The following is a 26643-nucleotide window of genomic DNA, read 5'->3' as shown; positions in this document are numbered from 1 at the left end:
GTCCAAACCTCCCTTGCCTATGATGATTGGTTTATATACTGCAGTCTGCCCCAGTGTGCGGGGGCTCAATGGTGATTAGCAGTAGCCAAAGACTGAAGTGAGGTGGGTGTTCCCCAGGGAGGGGAGACCCAGAGACTGTGGGAGTACTCCCAGGGGGCAGCACCCCACCTAAAGGGGCACCGTGGTTCGGGAGGGACATATGGGGGGGGGCAAGCGGGACACCAGCCTACGGAGGGTGCTCCAGAGGCTGGAAGAGCTAATTCCCGAGGATGACCAGCAGGAGGTGCCACAGGGGTGAGGGCCGCCATGTTACACTGACTTTTGCTCACTTGTCAATACTCTATACATGTTGCTCTCAGAGTTATTGGAGTCCCAACACTCTTCTGGCAGTATAATCTAAGGAAGAAGTGCTGCTCTTGGATGTCAGTGTTCAGCGGCCTTTGTCCTTAGTACAAAGCAGCACACGTTCATCCAAGGGCAGAATTTGGCCCTAAGAGATATGGTATGAAAAAATTTCATCTGAGAAGTTGTATAGTATCTCCATAAAAGGACACTGGGATCACAGCCATCTCTCAGAAACTACACCAATGAAAAATAAAACAGGGAGGATTTAAACATGCATTAATGCCTGTAGCAGATTGCTGACTCACCACCACAGCACCTCCTGCTGGTTGCCTCAGGAATTAGCTTTTTTCCAGCCCCAGAGCACCTCCTGCTGACTGGTGTTGCTCCTGCCTCAGGCCCCCATGTCCCTCCTGGGCCCTTTACCTTGGGGTTCTGCCCACTGCAGTCCACCCAACACTTCCATGGGGAACCCCCTGCCCCTATGCCCACCTTGCCTCAGTGGCTACTGCCAATAGTCATCTAGCCCCCTTTCTCTTGGGCAAACTGCAGTCTGTAATGGCCACTCATCATTGGTAAGGAGGTTGGACCAGCTGCCTCTGCCTAACTCTGGGCTGCACCTCCTCAGCCCCACCACCTCTTTAGGCCTTAAACATGGTCTCAGACAGGGGAGTTGCCAGGCTGGAGCACCTCTTGCCTTTCCCCAGCACAGCTCTGTGTCAGGTATCCTCCATTCCCAGGCAGCTAGGTCCTTCCCGCTCCAAGGCTGGAGTGGGTCTCTTTCTAAACCTAGAGAGAGACTGTTCACCTTCTTGCCCAGCAGCTCTTTTATCAGCCCAGCCTGGCCCTGATTGGCTGCCTCCCAGCCTTTTCCTATTGGCTCTCAGCCCCAGTCCTCTCCCAGGGCTGGCTTTTAACCCTTTCAGGGCCAGAGCGGAGTGACTGCCTTGCTACAATGCCCTTTAATATTGTCCTTATGATAGATATTTTCTTTTAAGGAGAATTACACTTTCAGCCATTTCAAGTTTAGCTCATCCCTTTGCTGATGAATGAAAGCACTTTTCCATATATTCTACACAATGTAATATATGCTATAGGAGGAAAGTATCTTGTTATATAGCTGGGATCATTAGAGACTTAATACAATGTTCAGTGTAAAAGATCACTTAGGGATGAGGGTACCAATACAGTGACAAAATTCTTAATCCCTGCCCTTCCAACATCCACAAAGTAATATCCCAAAAATTAATCTAGGCAGATTTTGAAGCCCAAAACTTAGAAATTTAGAGTTTTATTATTGTTTCTAGTTTTATACATTGTTAGCTGCTTGTAAACAGGTTTAAAGGTTTCATTTAAGGCTGAGGGTAGTATCTCTAATCCCACTATGTGTGACCAGTAATATCTGTAGGCATACTACAGCGTGAATTGAAATGCACTGCTATTTAAGGTCAGGAGAGCTAGGCAACGGGGAAAAGATATAGCTTATTATGAAAGTAAAGGTCACACCAAGACAAATTATATCCCATGAGAGTGGAAAAAACTTCCCTTCATGAAGATACAGCAGTGTCGGTTTCTTAATGTTTACCTTTTCACTGCCCCCACACTGTGATATGAAGAGGAATGCTACTTGAGTTGAAATGCCTGTATGCTGGTTGTACAAAGACTGTTCTTTCCTCGCTGATGTGATATGCCGTTAGATTTTATTTTTTTAAAGTGCTTGGACCAGATCCTCAGCTGGAGTGAATTGATGTAATTCCGTGGAAGCCAACGGAACTATACTGATTTACTTTAGCTGAGGACTGGCCTTGTTAGTTACAGTGATATAGTTAACCTTGTTAAGGTTGATATTTGCTAATTCTTCTAACTTCCTGTAACAAGTGCTCTTATTCTTCACATAGTACCACACCCAGGAGAGCGCTGGTCTCTCTCTTTCCTACATTGGCTTTGTGATGGAAACTAATGGAAGGCTCGTGGATGGACCCACAAGGGTACACTTTGAAAAGACTTCAGGCAAAATCCCAATATTCTTGCTTGGTTTTTACTTAGTCCTCACTCATGCATAGCTGTCACTGACTAGCTGCTTGAGGAAGGGCTGCAGGACTGAATTATTAAGAAGGATGTCAGATTGCAGTCCTTTATTAATAGATTAAGGAAAATGTCCTCCTGTAGCATGCAGACCAGTGACTTTCCCATCATGACAGTTACTAGCGCTCTTTCTTGAGCTACCAGAGCAATTTCATTTTGTTTGAAATTCTATCATGCAAGATGGCACTAATTAAAAGGATGGAGTCTCCAGGCCCCCATCATTTAGTAAGGAGCCCTGGGATCTTGCATGAAGGGAGCCCAAACTAAATGGAATAGCCCCAGTAGCTTAAGAAAGGGCCAAGTTCTCTGCACCTGGAAATGGCTGTTCCTCCATTGGAGGTGCCCCAATTACATCACCAGGGACTATGTGCCCTAGTAACTCTCACGATGAGAGCTCAGACTAGTAAAGGTGGGATTGGCAGGTTTGGGTATCTAAATTCTTGCTGTGGTAAAAAAATATTGGTAACATGCAACTATATGTTCTAGATCTTTCAGTAATGTTCGGTTTTCTATCCATTTGCCCTCCCTCCAACCCTCTGTATTTTTCAGTTTCCACAATGTGGTACAGGTTTTCCATTTGAAAACTAAATCTATTGCAAAAGAACTGGAGACCATTCATAGTGTTTTAGAAACTACTCCTCTGTATCAATTAAGATTACATGTAGAAGACCCATTAGCTTTGGCCACTTCCTGTTACAGATGCATTAGCTTTTTGACCTTCATAATAACAAGTAATGAAGGTCGCTTAATTAGCTAATCATGAAGACCATGCAGCAAATTACAGTATATTGAATCTTCACCAGTAAAGAAAAAGAGACCTGATGGCAATAGCATCAACTGTCAGCCATTGCAGGTCCCTGTCTCCACTCTAAACTCTGGCACCAGTAGATAAGAGTACAGCAAGCTTAGATGCTATATGAGTTCAACAGTCACTTAGTCCTACAGCATCCAGACTGCTAACTCATGCTAAAACACAAGTGCTCTACAGTTGCAAACGGTATTACAGCAAAAGTTAAACTGCAGCTGATAGCCAGTGCAATTAGTATTGCCACTTTGCAAAGTCTCGTGGCCTTGAAATATCTCTCATGATTGTATTGGAAAAGCAGATTTTCAATAACACATTAAGGTCACTTTATTAAGCCTAGTTTAGATGCTCCCTTTTCCCTTCTGCTTGGTGTTGCATCTTCCCCTATATCACACACAGGGGAGAAAGACAAAACCTAAATAAACAATCCAGAAAAACATGGAGGGAAAGACATAGATAAAAAGAATAATCAGGAGGGGTGGAAATCAAGGGACGTACATCCACACAGGCTCTTGCTCATGATCAGAAACTGGCCTGCTGGGAGGCTGAGTTGACGAGATATTGGCAGAAGCCAAAGAACCTGAAAACATTAGAAGCTCAGATGCAATTCCAAAATTTAGTAAATTTTCTTTGCCACCCTATCCAGAGGGTCAGTGCGGAGGAAACGGACTTCTACTGGTAAGTGTCAGCTTGGAGGCCAAGCAGATTTATGATTAGATTGCTGGCACTTACAGAGAGTACCTGTAGTTGCTTGAAAGCCACCATGAGGTTTACTACTTTGTATTTTAGTGTTTTCACATACACAGATGTAAAAGCAGAGGTTTTAATGCAGGCAAAAGAGGTTCTTAACCCCCAAAGGCCTCCAGCATAATATTTTTACTCTCCTTTGCATTGAACTAAATCAATTTAAAAAAATCTTACAGGCAAGAGTTTCCAGAGGATTCAACCTCACATGAGAGGCATCAGGCCACTAGGGCTAAGGGAACACCAGGCTAATGGACAAGACCTCCACAGTTAGGTTTTTGTGGGTGGGGGGGGGTTTAAGTGTTTTGAGCTCTTCCTTAGAAATGTTGACAGTAGCTACATAGAGAGACAGAAGAAATCAATAACTCAACTCTATTTGGTATTTCCAACCTTTCTCTGTTTGTCAGCCCAATTGAAAGGGGTAAAGGTCCCCTCCCAGTCAGCTTGTTTGTAGACTGTCATTACAGGAAGCTGGGAACACACTACATATGATAATAGTTTTATGTTCTAGAGACTGAAGGCCTGAGTGCTACCTCTAAAACTACTTCTGCAGTAGTTAGTGGGAATTCTCCTTTAGCTCAGGTGTGGTAGCACTTTTTCTTTCAGATCTGAAGGTCCTTTTTTCAAGTCCCAGCAAAGACAAATTCCTCAGAAGACAACTGCAGTTTTTTTTCTTTCTTTCCAGTGTCTCCCTCCCTGCCTAGGTGGCAGTTTGAGGTCACTGGAAGATGTACGAATAGAGGACAGAAGTTTTATAAATATTATTTTAACCCAATGGTTCTCCACATATCTCTCACATAGTTATTCTCTGTCCATTTTACTTTTGACCATGCTTCCCGAAATCAAATATGATTAAAAGTCAACAGGCAATAATATGATTGGAGAGGCAGTGTTAGAAATCTGCTGTTTTACTGATTTGTAAAGAGATATTGAAATTATAGCTGAGAATGTTTACATGAATGATTCTTAAACATACTGCAAATTCAGTTTAATAAAAAAAAACCTTAGTAGGAGTCTCAATGAGCAATAAGATGTAGCCGAATTAAAATATTGCCACTAAATTTAATGAGCCAAACTTAGAATGCTTAAATTTACTCTTAAGTGTGCTAATTTAAAGGATTTGAATATGTTTGCATTTCTTGGCTTCCATGCAACACTTGGAATACATGAGAGAATATAGCCTTCAATTATTTTCCATTTGGTCCTTTTAATGGGCAAAATAGCCAAGAGCTTAAAAATGAAAGAGATTTGTTTAGCATTGACACTGTTCTACATGGCCATTAATAATTATGGAGTGCTGTGTAAAACAGAAAATCAGATTCAACTATCCGGGAGTTATGCAAATATTATTGTTACAGTTTCATTTTTTACATTGAGTTTTGTGGGATGATCTATCGTATTTTTCAGTTTGTTAGTAGAAACTGAAACAGAGGATAACTTGGTCATTTTGCTTTGCCCAAATACATCCCGAGCTGGGTACACCTTCCCTGTGACCTGTAAATGACTCATTTTGTATCCAGTAGCAAATATTATACAATGACAAAATAAGTCCACATTAACTTCATATCATTTCATGATATCATATATTTCACAGCAGCTCTGCTGAGTGAAATACAGTTGTGTGTCGTTACATGGTATCTTGGATTATACATGATTGGGTAATTCACTAGCTATTGGGGTCCCCTGAATTGCCAACTATACAGTTCTCAACAGCCCCCTGTTCCTTTTCTCTCCTGTCAGAGAGCAGCACTGTGTCACCCTGTAAGGTGAGAAGGTTAGTAACTGCAAGACCCAGGACAGGAATTAGGAATATTAAGACTACAAGGATATGTTCAGTAGAAACAAAACAGACGTATAAAGTCTGTTACCTTGAACAAGCTCTTAAATTGAAATCTCACCCAGTAGTAAAACTTATTGGAACAATATAGCTGGATATTAAATCTTGATGGAGGTTTATGTCCCTTAAGATTTTTGCCTAAAAAATGTGACATGAAGGATACTTAGCATGTGAAAGGGAAAGTCCATTAAAATTCAGCAATGCTAGAAACCATAAAATCAGATCTGATGACAGAACTACGTGAATTTTATATCAAGGTTTACATCATACATGTATTTTGGCCATTATGTCAGAATCTTTAAAGGGGAAAGAGTTATTTCTGTTTTTACTGACATTGGTTTTACATCTGTGTCATTCCTTTGATCTGCAGTTATTCCAGATTTATTATAGTGTAAATGGGAGAGCAGAATCAGACTCAAACTCTTTCCAGTTATGATTTGGGAATTAATTTAAATTATTGGACATTATTTTGGTTGGCTCAGCAGAGCTTGAACCTACAACATGCTGCAGCTTACTGAATGACACGTCTCATTAAGCCAACAGGGAGGTCTGATTGGGACTCAGGAACTGAACCAGGTCTCCTGACTCTGTCACGGGCTTCCTTTATGGCCTTGGTCATGTCACTCAATCTCTCTGGGCCTCAGTTCCTCATCTGTAAAATGTAGATAATATTTCTGTACCTCACTGGGATGGTATGAGGAAAACTCCACTAGTGTTTGTGAGGCGCTCAGGATAAGCTGAGGAGAGCCATGTCAGAACCTAGATATACAGAATTATAATGTTTGTCCTGATTCTGAATCCAATGAACTCCCCATTGAAAGTGCATTTCTTCATGTGGCTAACAATCCCAAAGGCTAAATTCCTTCCCATGTGTTTGTGGAGAGTGAAAACCCTTTTATAAAGAATGAATCCATTACAACAATCACCAAACATCAGAAGTTAATTTAATGCACACGTCACTTTAACCAGGTCTTCATACATACTGATACAGTGCCTAGCACTGTTGAAAGTTGAGGATCCTGAAAACCTCTGGCTGCTACAGTAATAACATTTTAAATATGTTAATAAATTTAACCTTTCACCATCTGTCCTGTAAATAAAAAACAGCATAATTCTCATCATCATTATAAATGTAAGATAAATGAATGGCATGCATGTGTGTAGTCTTCATTCATAGTATTATCATAAGCATGTGTTGCGTTTTTCTCATTTACCAGATATAAATAAGATCTAAAGCTGCTCTTTCCTCATTTAGGAAATTCCCTGAAACGGTGATTCTTTTTTTAATATGGTAAACTGGTTCAGTAACTATTCTGACAAGCAAAGCTTATATTGTATTCACATAAGTCTTAATAGATCAAAAAGATTTACTAGATTACACGCTGGGGATGGTCAGAATATTCCAGATAGGAAGTATTCTCTTTTTTTAAAGTATTCTTTTTTTAAAAATCTCATTAAATTTTAAAATTACATGTTCTGATACAAAATTAATGTGCTTTTGTACAAGGAATACCTCAGTAGTGGCAAGCCATACTATGTATGTCTCATTGTCCTCAGTCTTTGTGACCACTTCCCCATAGATAATTTCTCTCGAAAACCAAGTATTTTTTGTTTTCTTACTGGAAAGTAAGTTCAGGTAAGTGATTCACCACAACTTTTGAGTGATTTCCAAATGTTTGCAAGATGTAACGAAGTGTATTTGTTTTGCTCAATGTAGTATAATTATCTCCTAGATTTCCTTAGTGCAGCTGGATAACGCCTATGTATCTCGTGGTGTATTTCATTTCCTGGATCTGCAGTGACTTACTTACAGAAAGTTTAACTCTCTTTAATGCAAAGGAAAGAAATCCATGGGAAGAAGTACGTGCATCTATATTGGTCATGTATGGAGGGTTTCAAAATAGTAGCCCCCTCCTCCTAATTTCCTCAATCTGATAAACAAACCCTCATCTCCCCTTCAGAAACTACCTTTGCTCACCTAGAATGGAACTTCTTTTAATTCAGTTATTTGTGCCTCCTGCATGCACCGTAGTATTCCAGAGTGTGCAGACCTTTCAGAAAATGCTCTGCCATATCTGAGATACTAATGTACACTCCTCTATAAAAATGGATTTATATGATGTTCCCATTAATTTATTGCATTCATAAACCTGGCTAGAAAAAAAAAACCCTGTTTTTCACGTTGACGCATGTAAGACAGTTTTTCACAGTGTGGGGGGTGGTAGTTTGTTTATTTGTACCGTGCATTTTCCTTCAGAAATAGCCCTGACATTACAAGAACTTCTTTTAAATGGCTGATCTAGAAATTACCTTCAGATTTAAAGCAATACAATCAAGGTTGCTAGGGTAACATCTTAGCCTGCCTTTTTATTTCCTTTTATCTGTTTCCAAAGTTCATGTCATTCTTCATGCCATATTTGATTTTTTTTTGTTTGTTTCTCAAGGTGGGAAGGAAGCTGGGAGGAATGGGCTTTAAAAGCAATGCTGTAATGCTTTTTTCCCTAAGAAGACGTTCAAATGTAAAGCTAGCAGTCCATCAGGCATTAGTAACCCCACATTAACAAACCAACAAGCTTGTATTAGGAATGAAATAAAGGCTTCTGTTTTTAGAATAACATATGTGTGTTTACATACACATTTAGACTGGTTGAAAATGCAGTCCTGGTGATTATAGAAAATTGTCAAAAGTGATTAGTGGGTGTCTAGTGATTAACAGATGCCCAGCTCCAAACACCTAAAAGGGGCTGGATTTTTAGAGGGCAAGCATTTGGCACTTTGTGAAAGTCAAGCCCCCTTTGAGGTGTCTCAGTTTAGATGCCCCCAAATTAAGGTACCTATAATCACTAGTTGCTTTTGAAAACTTAGGGTCTGTATGCCCAGTCAGCCTGTTAAAATTCTAGGCTAAGATTTTTCAAGGAAACCTGAGGGAATTAGGTGCCCAACTCCATTAGACTCCTTTAAAAAAAAAATCCCAGCCCTAATTATTTGCATGCATAATTTAATTACAGTTGCATAAATTGTGCATGCAAATGGATGCACTTCCGAGAATCAGGGCCAGAATGTCAGAGGGTTCTGCTTTCTGAGTTCCAAAGGATCATTGTAAACAAAAGTGGAAAAAAATGAGTTGAAAGTTTATGAAAGATCTTTTTTTCTGCAACCTAGTTCCAGGCCTTAGCATGCAGATCACCTATCAGAGTTAACAACGTTGCATATAGAAGGCTTGCAAGATTGGGCCTTAATGTCTCCTAACTATATAGCAGGTAAAGGTATTTGAATATCAATGTCACCAACCCATTGTCCATAGCTTACTGATTGTTATCTTTAATTATTTATACAGATTCGTTCTGATAAGGACAGTGAGATCCATATCAGATACAGCATCACTGGAGTAGGAGCTGACCAGCCACCTATGGAAGTCTTCAGCATTGATCCCGTGTCTGGCAGAATGTATGTGACACGTCCAATGGACAGAGAAGAAAGAGCTTCCTACCATGTAAGTATGAAAATATCTTTTTTTTTCTTCTTTATGCATTGTACATGTATCCCCCTAATCCACAGCTCCTCTGCACTAGAATAGTGCAAAAGGACTTTGTGGCTAGAATAGACACACAGATTTGGGTCCTTCCCTGAGTTTGGGGTCTGAACTCACAAAGTCAAAGTAAAACACTCAAAACTGCTAGATTTCAGCAGGTTTCACGTCATCACTGAATGTTTTGTGCAATTTAGATGTAGAACTGTGGACCCAACTTGTCTTCTCAGAAGTAGGGCCCAGGTTTGCATTTCCAGTTTATGAGGAAATGAGAAAGCATGCGAGTGTTGCCCAGCTCAGGATTTATTGATCACATATTTTACACAGATCAACTCTTTTCCCTGTGACTGAGAAAAGGACTAAGGCATTGTTTTCATAACAGATTTTCATGGTTTTCACTAAAGGTGCGATTCTGCATTGATTTAGTTAAATAGGTACATTTTGTATATGTCTACATGGGAGCTAGAAGGTGTAAGTTCAAGGAGTCAGACCTGCACTAGCTGTGATCAAACTAGCATGCTAAAATTAGAAACGTTGCTGTAGTGGCGTGAGGGTTTAACTTCCCCAAGTACATGCCTAGCATCTTGGATAGCATCATTCTTAAAGCAGCGATCTCCTCACACCACTCGCCACTGCTACACTTCAGTTTTTAGCACATTGGTTTGACTGACATGGATATGTCTCCTTGAGCTAGAATTTACACCTTCCAGCTCTAGAGTAGACATATCCTTTATGTGTAGACTCTCCATGTTGTTTTAAATGTGCTTTACATTGGATGGCCCTTGTTAAATAGTCAGCATAGCTATTGCCACAGTAGCATGGTAGTGTAGACACAGACTACAGCAACGGACGGGTTTTTCCCATCACTGTAGGAACTCCACCTCCCCGAGTGATGGTAGCTAGGTCAAAGCATTCTTCCATCAATCTAGCTGTGTCTACACCAGGTGGTAGGTCAGCATAGCTATGGCGTACAGGCATGGATTTTTCACACCCTGGAGCTACCTAGTTACATTGACCTAAGTTCTAAGTGTACACCAGGGTTAAGTTTAGCCAATGTAAGGGCTGGTCCGGGGCGGCAAGTTGTATGGGCCTGTGGTGCCCGGACTCCAGGAATATTCAGGGCTCAGGGTCCGGCTCCACCAATGTTTGGAGCTGGATCTCTTCCCTGGCCCCTGACTCACCCCCCACCCCCCCGCACACCTCACCTGAGCCCCGGAGCATCCTCCCCCCAGCCCTGGAGCATCCCTGCCTGAATGAAAGCGGCGCGGCTCTCCCTCGCCTGCCTGCACTGCCGGCACCAGCTGCAACTGCTGCCTAAGGCTGCAGCACAGCACAAGAGCAGCGCTGGCAGCAGGCTGAGGCAGCTGGCTGCACCTCAGGAGGAGAGGGAGGAGGCACATGCATGCTTGGCAGCCCTCACCTCCCCCTGCACCCACCAGGAGGAGACGCCAAGGGGGCTTCCGGCAGGTGCCAACTGGAGCGGACCTCACTCACCTGAGCAGCTGCTGGGGCTTTGGTGAGTGTTTGACCCTGTGATCCGCATCCCCTGCAGCCACCAATCCTGCCCAACGCTGGGCATGGGGCAGCCCCATCCCCAACCCCCAGTGAGGCTATGGTGAGGGGCAGCCCCTCCCCGTATGTGCCGCACCCCACTCCACCCCCTCCCGGAGCCTACACCCCAGCCCTTTCCCACACACCCCCTCCAACCCCCAAACTCCCTCCAACAGCCTGCACCCAAACTCCATCCCAAAGCCTGCACCCCTTACCCCCTCCTGCACACCCACCCCTGCCCCAGCCTGGAGCCTACACCCAAACTCTATCCCAGAGCCCAACCTCTCAACCATCCTACACCCCAATCCCCTGCCCCAGCCCAGGGCCTGTACCTCAGACCTCCTCCCCTGATCCAAACTCCCTTGCAGAGCCTTAGGCAGGTAGGGAGTGAAGTTTGCGGGGGGGCCTCTGGGCATTCTGGGCACCACCAAAATTTCTACAAACCTGCCACCCCTGGGCTGGTCTACACTAAAAAGTTAAGTCAGCTGAAGTGCATCGCCTAGGGCTGTGAAAACTTTCATGCTGTTTGTGATGTGGTAAAACCAACCTAAGCCCCATTGTAAACATCTTCTGTCAGTCTAGTTACCTCCTCTCTGAAGAATCCCTTGTATCTCTGCAGCGTACAGCACTGCCGCCAGGTCACTATAGCGTTTCTAGTGAAGACATAATCTGAGCCTGCTTTAAACTGATGTAGTGTCCACACACAACGTTACACTGATTTAGGGCATATCTTCATGAGAAAACTACTGTGGCACAGCTGTAGGACAGACCCTACAGCAAGAGAAGGTTTTCTATCACTGCAGTAAATCTATCTCTCCAAGAGGCACTAGCTAAGTCAACAGAAGAATTCTTCCCTCGACCTAGTGATATCCACACTGGGGCTTAGGTCAGTTTAACTGCATCACACAGGTGTGAAATTTTTTCAGTCCTGAGTGATGTAGTTTAGCCAGTTTAACTTGATAGTGTAGCAGTGGTTTAACTGAGAGCTGGTCAAGTTTGTATATAGACCAGGCCTGAAAGAATGTGAGAAACCAATATCAACATTAGGGTGTCAGAGGAAGTTACCGAGTCATCACTCGTTACTGAAGTTGGACATGCAGTAACAATTAGTCATTTTTCATTGTAAATCGTCTGGAGGTGTTCAGACACAGACAGTACAGTGAGGAGATCATAGAAGATCTTAAGTAGGTAGATAGACTAATAGTAAATACAAGGGAATTAATAAATATTAGTAACACCAAGAGATGCTTCTGTAGACTCTACTGGCTCACAAAATGTTCTGTGTGCAGTGTAATTGGTCTCTGTATTATATTCTACAGCACAATTACAGTCACAAAGTAGAAGCAAATAATAAATACAGTCACACAAACTGATAAAAAAATTATATTACTCTTTGCACACCAGCTGCACAAAACTTCAGTACTTCCTGCATCTGTCCATTCGCTCTTTTCTACAGTGGCTACAAAAAGTTGTTTCATAGATTGCTTTGTATCAACATTGAACACATTCTTTGGTATCATAATAGTCATCGCTGGAGATGCCATACTGACAATGCAATGGTATGGACTACTTCCACCACTATCCTATTCCTAACTGCTCTGTCAGAGACGCACACTTTGTTAGCTTTATCAGGTGTCCAGTTAACCAGAGTGACAATGCTTCTGTGCAAGAGTAGAGGGATAAAGAAAATAGATTACCGCTTAAGTTGGATGGAAAGAGAAATTTTCCCTGGGCAAAAAAGAATCCTAAGCAAAATTATTTTATCCTCTGTGAACAACAATTATTTTGCCTGCTGTGCCCATGAAAATATGAAGAGGATTATTTTGAAAAAGGCTCTATGTCACTCCAGTGTTCGATATTTTTTCAGAGCTGCTGGGTCATTATAACAGTTCAGCTGTTATAATTCACAAACTAACCCCTTTGATGGAGCCATTATGATGTCAGGTACAAGACGCTCTGAGCCCAAAAAAAAATGACTTAGTTTCCCATAATAATGATTTATGTGACCCAAATGTATCCTATAAGTATATTTAGACCAGAAATTTCAGGAAAGCTTGGAAAAGGCTGCTGTGTGGTGGCTGGTATCACTTCCCAAAAAACAACTTCAATTTCTAACACCTGGAATCAATGAGAACTTTTAATCTCATTCATGGGAGTCTCTTTTCTGGAAGACAAGAGACATAGGCATAAACAAACAGCTACAGCCAAATTAAGGGTTAATAAATGATTAATAGATATAATAAGCCCATTACAGGCGGCAGTAGTATATGACACAACAAATCCTGCATTTTAGCATGGGGTAGACTCGATGAAATTTGGTCCTTTCTAATCCCATGGTTCTATGATTCTATGTTTTAAATGGCTATAAGCACATCAGTAGAAGGTGTTTATAGATAATTACAAGCCATGGTTACAAACAAACTTTTGACTGATTGGACTTTATAAATGTCCCTTTATATAAAGTGGTAACCCAAAACACTGTGGGGAGGCCAATGTTCCAGAGTTATAGGAAGAAAGAAAGGGCACCAGGTGCTTATGTGCAAGACTTCCCTATATGGGACATAACTAGACAGAGGTCCGATCTTTAGCTGGTGTTAATCAGTATAGCTCCATTATTTATTTATTTATTATTGTAGTTCCTAGGAGCCCCAGTCATGAGCCAGGACTCCACTGTGCTTGGTGCAGTGCGCAGTTCTGGGACCAAGGAGATGCTGGGGGCGGAGTGATGCTGGCTGTGCCCCATTTTTCCTCCTCCCCTACAATACAGCAGTCCCTGCTTTGGTTCCTTTTGCCCCTCCTGGCATCAATGGCTGGCTTCTCGTTGGGTCCAATGAAGTTGATTGAGCTTATGCCAATTTACCATAGCTGAGGGTCCTGCCAATAAGCACCAATATAACTAGAAACAGGCCTGACCTCAGATCCAGACATGTGAACTTTGGGAAAATTTGGATCCAGATTCAGGTTTAGATCTGAATTTTATATCTCCGTTCATCTCTAGGTATTAATACCTAATGAAGATTCTTCTTAGCTCACCTAATAGAGTCCTGGGGCCAGATTTTCAGCTGGTATAAATCCACTTGAGATAAGTGGAACTACACCAGGTAAAGATCTGGCCCCTGCGTTTTTAGCATGTAACCTACTGAGTCATCTTCTGTGTGCCACAGGCTAGCAGTTCAGCTGTGATGCCTATGTATGATCTACGCAGCTCCATTTCTTTACAGCCCCACACAGACCTAAATCTTTTTGGCATCTCTGTTGGTATCACATGCTGTCCATGTTTATTTTATTTCTAAATAACCTAAAAGCCAATACAAAAAATCTTCCTGAGAATTAGGGAGGACACATGCCAGAGTTCTGTTTCATTAACTCGCACATTTTCCATGTATACTTTCTTTTGTATAATTCTGATTGCATCAAGATTGCTCTTCCTAAAGCACTCCTCTTTTAATTCTCCACATTAGGAAGCATTTGCCTGATGAAGCCCACCTTTTTTCTGAGAGGAATCATATCAATTTTTAATTATTTTGGTAGTTCTGAAGCAGAACTCGCTTGTCAGCTTTTAATATTTCTCTTGAGCATCAGAGGGATGGATTTTCCAAGGCTCTGACTCATTGTAGCAGTACTTTCTCTGTTACACAGATGTCTCTGTGTCTCAGTTTTTAAACAGTGCCAACTAACTTTCAGCAGATATCAGTGTTTAACATGGATCACTTCCCTCGCCCTTATCAGCCTGAGTTCCCATGAGCTCTCGGTGTTGTAGGTGATGACTCTCTGCTTACACTCATGGACAAATCAGTGCCTCCTGGTGCTTTTCTGACTATTTCAGGTGCCAGAACTTCCTATCAAGCTGCAGTCTGGTTGGTCTCTCATATATCTTCAAGCTTTGTTAACAAAACACCATCACCATAAAATCTAATATTTAGCCGTCAGGCAACGATATTCAATTAACATGCTTCATTTATATGCCTGTTTTTAAATACAGATATAGCTTGGAATAGTCCCAACCAGCACTTTGCTTCCATTAACACTTTTATTAAATATCAGTCAGAGGTGTCTGGACAAGGGGAGATTGGTTACAGGCTGAGATGGGAATCGTTTAGACTGTGGGGGAGACAAAAATTATTTGCGGTGTTGTAGTCCTATTGGTCCCAGGATATTAGAGAGACAAGGATGAGGTAATATCTTTTATTGGACCAACTTCTATTGGCGAAAAAAACAAACTTGCAAGCTTACACAGAGCTCTTCTTTGGGTCTGTGTAGCTCCAAAGCTTGTCTCCTTGCACCAACAGAAGTTGGTCTAATAAAAGATATTACCTCACCCACCTGTCTCTGGTAGACAAAGACAATTAGAAACAAGGAATTTGACCCAGAGAAACTAGTACTAATTGCAATAATATTTTGAACCACGTTTACAAAAGCTTATGTGTAATTCTGGTCATTTGTGCCATAATAACTTGATTTACATGTTTAATCATGATAAAGTGTGTGCAAATTAGGCACAGAATTGTATGCCCAATTTTTTAAAAAGATCTGTCACTTACAATTAATATACATATGTATTCTCAGTATTAGTGCAGAAGTAGTATTTATATTTAACACATTTCACTGTTGACTTTGACTAACTACCTTCAGATAGCACCAGCCTCCTGTGTCATCAATAATCATGATGCTGAAGCATTTGTATGCCAACAGCTACATTTGCTCTAGAAATTGTCTGTAGAAAAAACACAGAAACCAGTGGTAGCTGCTGCCTAAGTATGTTAATGAAGACTGTCCTACTTTTAAAAATATTTGTTCAAGGGGACTGGCCGGCTCTTTGGCTGGTACAAAATGGAACTATAACTACTTCCACCAGCAGAGGATCTGGACCACTAGCTAAACTTTATTTACATTTATGAATCCTATACAATGGTGGTTGGATTCCAACATTTTCCATTGATCCTATTTATTCTTTCTCTAACCTGCAGCCAAGATCATGCTCTCTACTTTGCGACAACTTTAATGTTTTAAAGTCAGCTTTATTAAACAGTTACTAAATACCTCTCCAAGCACCCAATTTAAATTCCATCTGATGGTCTCCCATTTAAATGTGTTTGTGTGTTCTGACTTCTCTTCTACCCAAGGCTGTGGTAACTGGCCTTTCAAACAGTGGTTTCTCCAGTTCCAGAAGACTTTAGTCCTTTCCTCAATATGAGCATGCTCCTTTCCAGTTGTCAGAAGTAAACATGACAGTTGTTTTGTCATCTTCTGTGCCCTGCCCCCCGTGAACAGCTCACATACCATGAAAAAGCACTTAAGTGTATCAACTTCTAATCCCATCCGTTGTCTTATCACAACATCCATCGTGTAGCAGATGGAACTTGATTGCTGCCCTGCCTACTGAGCACTGTGTGAGACTAAATCATGCATACTGAATAAATAAGTCACTGTCATATATACTTGTGGAGCAAGAAAATATAAAATGTGCTGGGCTTCATGATGATGTGGTATATCTGTTTTTTTTCCCAGTTTGAGAGCTCCACACTAGTTCAAGGGTGGGAGGGATTGCAGGACAGAAGAGAAGGTTGAAGAGGGAAAGGAAAGCTCCTGAATATCTGCTCCACCCTGTCCTTCCTTTAAACATGCCTCAAAGCCGCAGGTGACCCCTTGAAAGCCACCTGCCTTCCCTCCCTGCTCCTGCAAAGAACTCTAATGTAGCCAGCCCCAGGAGTGACTCTTGTTGTGCATTGTTATAGACTCAGACAGCAGCCCATGGAGTTCATATCAACTGTAGTTGACACTAGCAGATGGTTCTGACCCCCAGGTAAGGAACATACAGCGTACAAAAGAGTGAGAGGATATGGAGGAAGGTCATTGCCAGATGAGAACAACCAAAAGAGCACTGAAAGAATAAATAAAATATACAAGAAAGGACAAGGAAAACAGACAAAAGGGAGGGGGAGAGAGAAGGAAAAATGGTCAGAAAGGAGGCAGTAACACCATAGAAGGGGAGCTGTGAGGGCACCCAGTCACCCATGCAAACCGGAGGGCTGCAGCGGGGGATCAGCATTGAGACTGCAGTGCTCTGTGTTTGGATTGTATGTTAAATCAAAGGGTGCGTCTCACCCAATTCAATCCATGGTGGGGGGCGGGGGAGCAAGCCTTAGCTCAGCTGTCCATACTCTCAAGTACTGTTCTCACCTTCAGAATTCAGGTTTGAGGCTGTAATGCTGATGTTACCATGGAGCAGGGGAGCCTCATGTGTGTGTATCTCTGCAGGTTTAGTGAGATAACTACCGTCTTGCTTATTGAATTTTTTTCTTGAGTGAATCAGTAACATATGCATATGTTCACGGGCATATGTGTGTGACAAGCAGATAGACATGCAGTGCTGAGAAATGACTTATTCCTGGAGATTTCAAACAAGAGCTATCAAATGTAATTAAAATTTGGTGGGGATGGGGAGCCAGATCTGAAAGAGAAAGATATCGGCTTTGCACTCTGCTTTATCTCTGAATAGAGCCATTTCCGCTCCTGAAAATGCAGCAAGACGGAGTCCAGTGAGGCTTCAGTTTGAAGATGATAACTTTAATTTTAGCTCAGAATTACTTTTTTTCAAAGACAATCTGACCTTTGACTTGTAAAAGTTATTGAATTGCTACATCTGACATAATGAAGGATAGCTCTGCTGATACAAGTCAGAGCAGTTTAGACGTAGGCATGAAATGCAAATATTAAGAGCACTAAGAATCAGGAAACACAAATGAGAGAGTCTGTATTAAAAATGAAGTCAGCCTTTTTAATATTTAAAAAAATGTGATTTTTTTAACCTTTTTTTCTTTTTTTTTTTTAAATGTCCGCCCTCAGTCTGTGTGGCAGTTTGCTCTCTTCCCTGGATTAAATCTCAGTCCAGCCTATCAAATATAGCGTGATTATATTTGTTAAACCTTCTTGGAAAACCTACACAAAGGAGTAAAATCCCATCAATCATAGTCTCGGCAAAAGCAAAAGACTGAAATCAATATTAATACAATTAGCACCCTTACATGCTATGTATCAGAGCCGCATACGTTCTTTGACACAATGGGCCTGAATTTTAGAGCATCTGCCACTTCAATTGAAGTGAATGGGACCTGGAGATACCAGCACATCTGAAAAATCTAGGCCATTATACATTAGGAATCTGGTAGGGAAAAGCATCATAGCAGGTGGTATAATAGGAGGAATTCACTAAGGGCCCATTGGGCAAGCCTACTTGAGTATCGGTCTTAAAGTGACAGTCCTGTTTCTCTAGACAGCAGTTTCACCAAACTCCTTTTATGTGGCGTTTTCATTCTTCATTCATCAATATTTCAGAATCTGCCCCTGAGGTTTTGAACACTGTCCCTGATTTTTATGTCAGTGCAGGGATTCAACAGCGCTCACTGGTACTGAAATGAGGGAAAGTGACAAAATTAAAGCTGCAATGCTCTCCCAGAGCCAGATGTCTCCCCATTGGCCAACTTAAGTCAGGCACAATACAAGACTTTCATATCCAGTCCTCCTCCCGAGCCAGCTTCGATAAATACCGTCAGCACACGACCCATGTAGTGCAGCCATCTGTTCCATATAATGAAGGAGCTATCCATTTTTTCTCACCTGATTACTGATTGTTCCAGACTATTGTTGATTGCGTTGTTTTATTAATTACTCATTTTGACATGCTGTATCTGTCCCTTTTATTCTGAAAACAGATGGTCTCAATTTCCAGCATTATTATCAATAGTTATTCCTAATAAGATGGAGTCCCAGTGCCATTTTAACTGAGAACTCAGCAGTACAGTGCTGGCTATTATAATGTTGCATCACTGATGCGGTAGTTAATGTTGAGACAGGTTTCCCATTCTTAACTATACATGGGTCTCCCCTTTGGAGAAATTGAATAAACATTGGGCAGGGACCATCTTTTTGTTCTGAGTTTGTATGGCGCCTAGGACAATGGTTGCTCTACATGACTAGTGCTCTTAGGTGCTACAGAATACAAATAATAATAACAATAGTATCAACAATTATGAGATCTCTTCACTTACTAATTACCACGTCACATCAAAGCAATGTGAGATTCCATGGTACATTGCTGAAGTTCTTGTGACTAGTGCAAAATAAACTCGTGGCATTAATAACAGTAAGCAAACTTAGTCTTTGGAGATTGCCAAGTAACAATTACTACTTTACTTTAATGTAGTGATTTGTTAGCCGTGGAGAAAATGTTTCTTTTAGCTGATAAAATTATTTGTGTTTCTATTTACTATTATTATTTTAAAATGATTTTTAATATTGGGCCCTGTTGTGAAACATTATGTAACCTGCAGCACCTAGATGAAAACCAGATATCTGGTTTCTACTGGAAAATTGACATTCCTATAGTTTAATTTTTGGAAAGAATATAAATGCTGAAGTCAACTCCATCTTTCATCCAGCGAATTCTGTCACTGACATCATGCTTCCATTGTGTTTATTTCCAGCTGAGGGCTCATGCAGTGGATATGAATGGAAACAAGGTGGAAAACCCTATTGACCTCTACATCTATGTGATTGATATGAATGACAACAGGCCTGAGTTTATAAACCAAGTCTATAATGGATCTGTTGATGAAGGATCTAAACCAGGTAGAGTTGGAAGAGCTCTTATGATAAGCCTAAGGCTTCAAATATAAAGCACAAGTTGGTTTGATCACATGTTCCATGACTCCTCTTGATGCTCAGAGATTGTTATTTTTTGTAAAAGATTGGTGAAAATTTGAACAGTTTAGCTGAACTACCATAAACGTTGAAGGGGAGTAGGTGTAGACTTGGATAAAATGGGAGCTGCATCCAAATCACACTACTTGGAAGTTTTGTTTGCAAAAGCAACTGCTGAAGCTTTGTAAAATCAAACCAGGTGTTGCCTGTCTCGAATGTTTGTTACATGTATAGAGTTCTACAGCAACATGTAATCAGTACAGTAATAATGACAGACTCCTAATAAGAAAAGCAAACCCTGCAATGATCTTGACTTTTACCTGACTGTATGTTTGAAATACTGTATATCTATCTGACTGAAAAGTAATCCAGTCATTTTTAAGATCAGTATTTTCCATCCACTCAGAGTCCAGTAAAGTCTGTGTCCCAAGTTGTGGAAAAACAACTTACTCATATGGGACCTGATCCAAAAATTATTGTAGTAAATTACAAGGTTCCCACTGACTTCATGGTGTCTGATCTCGTGCTATGGTTTTTCTGCCTATCATGAATTACGCAGAGATCTGAGACCAGGTTTTCAAAAAGTTAAGTGTGCAAATTCTCATGCAAAATCAGTGAGTGCCTAATTTGTGCATACAGTTGAGATAATGGTGCGAGCATAAGCACATTTTAAAAGTCTTTGGAAAGATTTAGCCTTTTTTAACATTTCTCTTCCAAATATACTATTAATTCATTATTGGGGGTAAAGCATAAATTGGCAGTTTAGAATATGGTAAATGGTTTGCTTTAGCTTATTGCTGAATATAACTAATATGAATGCATTCATTATCTAATGAAGAAGTGGAGATTGTGTTGTGAAAACTATTGCCACTAGTTTTAGGTAAACTGCTATAAAATACAAAGCTCCTAAAGCCTTAATGAGATTCCCCCCCCCCCCGCCCCCTGAATAAATTTATTTTCAGTTGTTTACAGGTAGAAGGGTTAAACATCACATGGCTTTTGGTTTGTGTCAGCAAACATTTATCATTACTTCTCTGCTGCCTGAGGGAGTTGTCATAGAGAAGTCTCCTGAGGCCACTATTTTTAACAAGGTGAATTGCAATCCTGATTGATTGTCTTTCAGCAGTGTGAAGAATGGCTCTTGTGGTGACATGTAGTGGGGACAAAGTGTGACATTATTTCTTGAGGAAAGAACATTACATAGCTTCCCGCTTGGTATGTTTGAGGTAGAGATGCACCAAAGCTTCGAAGTTCTCATCCAGATTCTGATCCTCAGAGTTGGGCTGTAAAGAAACTGAACCGATCATTCTAATGACTCTTTCACAGAGGTTTTTTTTCCCCCTTTACACTAAGGCCACATTGGGACTTCCACGGACAAGTTATCAAGATCTGAAATGCTGATTGAAATAAGCCATGATGCTCATGACATTTCCATAACAAATCAGACTTCCCACATCTTATTCTAAAACAAATCAATACTGAAAGTGTTCCCAAATGTTCAGCTAGCTCTGCTCATTAGGATGATGAGAGGAGTAAATTGCAGTCCTTTCTTGTTTGAAATCCAGATAAGCCTATAAGCCATTAAATCAGAATAGGACTACAAAATACTTGTGCCTCTGGTTATACCACTGATTTTTGGTATTCTGCATCCCAGGCCAGTGTGCCTGCCTTTAAGGCAGGTAAATGGGAAGCAATCTGTTTTATTCAAAAGCAATTACATTTGCCTTTGATGTATTTGTTTCCCCTCCTTTCTTGTTTAATCAGTATTCTTTTAAAGGTTTATAATCATTGAATTTCTGTTCCTTGCCTCTGTAAACCCGTCTGGGGACTTGGGTGTCTGATGCCCTCTTTCTGCGAAACGTGTCAATAATTGTGAGGTTATGTCTTTGCGATAATAACGGAGAGGTCGTAGAGTTAGGTTGTGCAACCTGTGCACTCCTCACCCATTTCAAACCAGGGCATCACTGGTTTTTTTGGCGACATATATAACTAAAATGACGTACACAGCATATTTAGCTAAACATGACGCTCCCAGAGACTTGGAAACATCCTTTTTCACTCAAGTTATTTCAGGAAATTATAGTAATAAGAGGGTACTACACTAGGTCTCTGTACAATGGAAAAAAACTTGAAGCCAGGATTCCTAATTATTCATCACAACAATCGACAAATGAAAGATATAACAAATATTCCTACAGAAAACAAAAGGCAAAATATGTTCACTATTGATTCAGCAGTGCATTATATGTATAGACACACACAGTTCTGCTTCAAGCAAGCTGAAAAAAAAGTCCTCTGTGATATAGCAGATCAGCATTCATTGCCATAAAAGGCACATTTCACTCCTATTGAACTCTTTCTCGGGACTTTGACTATTCATCTCTGACTAGCCCCTTGATTACTCTTTCTGACACTTGCTATGTGTCCATATACAGTGGTCAATATTGAAAAGACTATATTTTTTCAGTTACCACATTATAGAGGAATGCCACAGGTATGTTCATGTATTTTAACTTAGGAAAGTAACTGTAGTAGCCTCGATAAACATTGACTTTAATAGCAACCACTACCAGGGGCCAAAGTCCTGTTGAACTTAGTGGAAATTTTGCCCAAATGAAAATTTGTAAAGAGCTCAAGATCTGACCCATGGAAATCTCCCAGAGATCATCAAATATATGCAGCTGAGCAGAGCACAATGACCTTGAGATACAAGGGAAAGCCCCTGTGAGGCTGATTAACAGGATCACTAGAGCGGATCAGCTCTGAAGTGAAAAACAAGGAACTCAGTTGTGCCGTTACAGCACATCTCTGGGTAAGGGGCAGAGTGGACCTGCCCCAGCTCAGGAGGAGCTGCAGAAGGGATTGTGCCTCAAGAAGATGCTGCAGCATACACGGGGTTGCCACGTGCAGCATGCTCCCTTCTTAGCAGCCAGCAAAGCTCCAGTGAGCAGAGTGAAGAGGAGCGAGTATTTTGCTTACTCCCTGTCACCTTTGGGGGGGCTACTGCCCCTGGGGAGACAGCAGAAGGGAAGATTCCTGATGGTCAGGAGAGCCCAGGAACTACAAACGGTGCCTGGCCTTTGCTGTGAGTGGTGGGGGTCCAGTCAAAAGACGGCCTAAAGAGTTCGGTGCCAAGGATCCAAAAGAAGGTGTTGAGCTTCAAGATGATGGGAATGCAGATGGGTGGGTGAGCTACAAGTGTGCGATGTGGCTATTTCACTCTGTCTACCTAGCTTCCCAGTGTGTCACCCCAGGTTTAATATGGATTCACTTCCTTCAAACATAGAAATAGCCTTCCTTGGCCATCTAGACCGACCGAGAGACAGGAGAAGGCTGGTAGAAGGATGGAGAGATTTAGTCAAAGAGGGTCCGAACTCCTTTTTGGTAAATGGGCCTTAATGGAATGCCTGGCATTCAGAATCCAACAGACTGCCCAGGTTTCCAGAGAATGTACTGTCTGAGGGGTGCAAGCCACCACTGAAATCAGACCTGGATAGGAATGCTGACCTGAGCTCATGTATTATTAATCTATTATTATTCTTGAGTAAGATTGTGCTCTCCTTAAATTGAATAGTACCATATGCCAGGAGTAGTCCCTTTGAAATTAATGGGATTACCCCTTGCAGAGTAAGGTACTACTCAGTATGAATAGCGGTGTCACTCTCTGGTCCTTGTACAATCCCCAAATGTGTGCTAGATGCTGTATTGAAATGTATCTCTTTCCCCTTCTTTGATACTCTGAAATAAATTCTTCCTTGCTGTTTCTAGTTTATTTAGTATAAGGGTATGCAGATGAACCTTTTAGTTTTTCAAATGCAGGGCCTTCCAAACAAACACAACATGAATAGTTAGTTGTGTGACATTTTTCCCCACAGAATCAGCTCCCCCCCACCACACACAGACACTCAAGTTGGTTTTGATTTAATGCACCACTGTTTGAAAGTGTATCTTAAAAGTCCATGTTTTACTCACATTGAATAATGTTCTGCTTCTTTGAACTTTGCCTCTGTATGAAGAACACAGCTAAGTTTAAAAAATGCTGCTGAAAGCTAGCGCTGAAATTCCCCTGGCCCCTTCGGCAGCCTTAATCAGCAAAGTTCTAGTTCCCTCATAACTGTAGAACTTTCCTTTCAAGAGCTGATAAAGCTGTATGGATTGCATAGCTGCTTTTCTGAATGTAGTATGTGCTGCAAGAATTCTCTTGTACCTTGAAAGCTTATTTCTGTGAACCAGGGCAAACTAGCTTATTGGGTAATAGCCAGGGGAAAAAATTCTTTTTCTTCTACTTCTTGCCATGCTTCGCAGAATCCTCTTGCAAATATTTTTACCAGTTACGGCCTGACACAAACTGTAGCTACTAGAGTTTTACAGCAGTGCTTGTACAGGATTGAGGGATCCCAGGAATATTTTGTGAGTAATGTTGGCTGCGAATTGGATTTTCCATTTCATGGGAAATTCTGTGATTTTGAATTCCCCCCCCCCCCCAAAGAGAATGAAAACAAAACAAAAAATTGAAATTTCCCATGAAATGGAATTGTGGCAAAAGTTTAATTTCAGTGTGATCAGAATGTTGTGTTTTGACAAAATCTAAATGTTACATTCCAATAATGACTTTACATATTATATTATATAATATGTATTTAAAAATTGAAATGAAAAGATGTTTTGAAATGGGAAATCAAAACATTCTGCTCTAGAAAGGTCAAACAAGTATCAGCCTTATCAGAATGCTTCACTCCAGCAGCTTTTTGTTTTTGTTTTTTCAAAATGAAATTTTGTCAAAATTTTGAAAAAACGTTTCACTTTTGACAAACTGGCATTTTCCTCTGGAAGAACCTTCAGTTGGAAGATTTCCAACCAGCTCTGTGTGGGAGGCATTTTAATATTAACCCATCCACTATCTCCCCCCTACCTATGGCCTACGTGAAATACTGGACCCTTTGAAGCCCATAGCAAAACTCCTGTTGACTTCCATGATGCCAGAATTTCACCTCCCCCTGTTTTTCATTTGATTCTTTAGCGCATAGTTAAGCTGAAGGGCAGAGCTGATGCCAGTTTCTTACTCCTGAATGAACTGGAAGAAGCTCTAAGCATCATGGGTAAACCTCCAAAGGAATGGAACATTATAATTGATACTCCTTAAGTGAAAAATGTTGTAATTAAAATTCACTGCCTCCCCCTAACTCCATGCAATTCTGATAGTGTGATTCTTGATATTGATGTCACCTAAAAAATTAAATAGTTGGGAGCAAAATCTACATGTAGCAAATTGAGTTAAAGAAATCTCATAAAAATAAATATTCTATATAATATCAGGGCTTTTTTAAAGCAGTTTATGCTATTAGTGTCCCAGTTGTTTGTTTATTTATTTTATTTCTATGCTAGCAGAGATTCCCTTGAGAGATTAACACCATGGACTAATGCACAGATGGGGCCAGATACTTGAAAGTCATCTGAATATTAAGAATTTAAATCTTTAGCCTCAGCGATTTGAATAGAAAAAGCCAATTATGGGGCTGAATTAGTTTTCAAATTAAACTGCAATTTAAGGCTTGTGAAATTAATCCTTTAAGGCACAGAGTTGCATTTATACATACACTTGTATGAAGCACTGAGGTTCTGAATTCCTGGCTCTTTCCTCTCATTCACCTGATAGTACAGTTAGCAAAGAGATGCTCATCATCCTGAAGGTTGTATTTCCACTTAAATTACAAGGGGGGGAAGTGCCGTAGGTGGTAAAATTGTTGTGAGAGAGGAAATGAAAATGGCAAAGGTAAAGTTCCAGAGTCAGTGGCAATAAGAACCATCATTTTTAACTGCTGGCAACAGACAGTAAGTGAAAAATACTTCCTTCCCATTCAAATTTGAATCAATCCAAAAACACTAAGATGCAGCTAATAATCTCAATTTGAATACAGTCAGTGGTGTTTTACAAGCTTGGAGGCAAATCATTTTCATTATTCTTTATTTAAGGCCTTGATTCAGCAAGGCACTTAAACGTGTGCTTAACTCTCTCTTAAGCCAATCGGACTTCGATACATGCTTAAGCAATTTGCTGAATGAGGATGATCTTAAATATGTGCTTAACTTTAAGCACGTCTACAAGTGCTTTGTCCTGTCAGGGCCTTAGTAAATGAGGACTATTCAGAAAAATCCATAGCCAGACTTTTATACCACTCTTAAGTGCCCAGTGGAATGGGCAAGTCAAAGACATCATAACATACTCATGAACTGGAAACAGTGGGTTACCACTTACCACATCCCAACATCAATGTGTATACATGAATATATAGAGCCAGGTCTTCATCATATGTAAATTGATATAGCTATATTGATTTCAGTGGAACTACAGTGATTGACGCAGCTGAGGAACTGATCCACCGGGAAAGAGAGACTTATACTTGAAACTGTGTGTCACAGCATGTGTGTGGGGTGGGTGGGTGTAGACCCAGAAATATGATGAAAGTGTCTCAAGTGTCTTTGACTCTTGAAATTGTGAAGTATTATTCACGTTAGTTTTGGACAAAATTAATGATACCCGTACCCTTAAAAATCTAAGGTTCTTTACAAAATGAAAAGGAAGACCTAAAATGTATGCAACTTAAGTGTGACACAGCAAGAGAAGAATCTGCCTCTCTCAACATGACCCAGATTTACTCACTTCGGTCATTATTACCATTCACGATCAAATTCCACATTACTATGTATACAGTGAAATCTTGTGGGGGATCCTACCCTGCATGAGAGTGTTTTTCTAATTGCATTTTCTTCCTAATCATCCCTAGAACTAGGAAAGCATAGAAATAGCAAGAGTATCATCGTCCTTAAAGGGATAACACTTAAAAACTCGTCTGATTGCCTTATTAACAGAATATGATTCAGCAGTTTTCTCAGTCTTACCAGATGCATTATCACTATGTTCATCATACAGTCCATTTAAACATCTTAATGCTGCCTCAGTCTGTTCAGTTTGGATAGAGGCTATTTTCATCCTTGCATTTTGTAAATTATTAAAAATGGCTTCATCCGACCCACCCTCTTCTCTCTCTG

General features: G+C 40.8%; 1 protein-coding gene across 3 annotated transcripts in view; it reads left to right on the top strand.

Moving 5' to 3' along the window:
• CDH4 (cadherin 4) overlaps positions 1-26643 on the top strand; it is a 665178-nt gene that overhangs the window by 506372 nt on the left and 132163 nt on the right. For all 3 annotated transcript variants that reach the window (XM_084645889.1, XM_084645891.1, XM_084645890.1), the window contains 2 exons: positions 9151-9306; positions 19377-19521. In XM_084645889.1, the coding sequence (XP_084502015.1) occupies positions 9151-9306; positions 19377-19521 (301 nt within the window). The remainder of the gene's footprint in view (positions 1-9150; positions 9307-19376; positions 19522-26643) is intronic.

This window comes from Lepidochelys olivacea (genome assembly GCF_965140295.1).
Source record: "Lepidochelys olivacea isolate rLepOli2 genome assembly, chromosome: 13".
Classification (NCBI taxonomy): Eukaryota; Metazoa; Chordata; order Testudines; family Cheloniidae; genus Lepidochelys; species Lepidochelys olivacea.
Note: the sequence above shows the minus strand (reverse complement) of the source record. Positions and strands in the feature narration are given on the sequence as shown.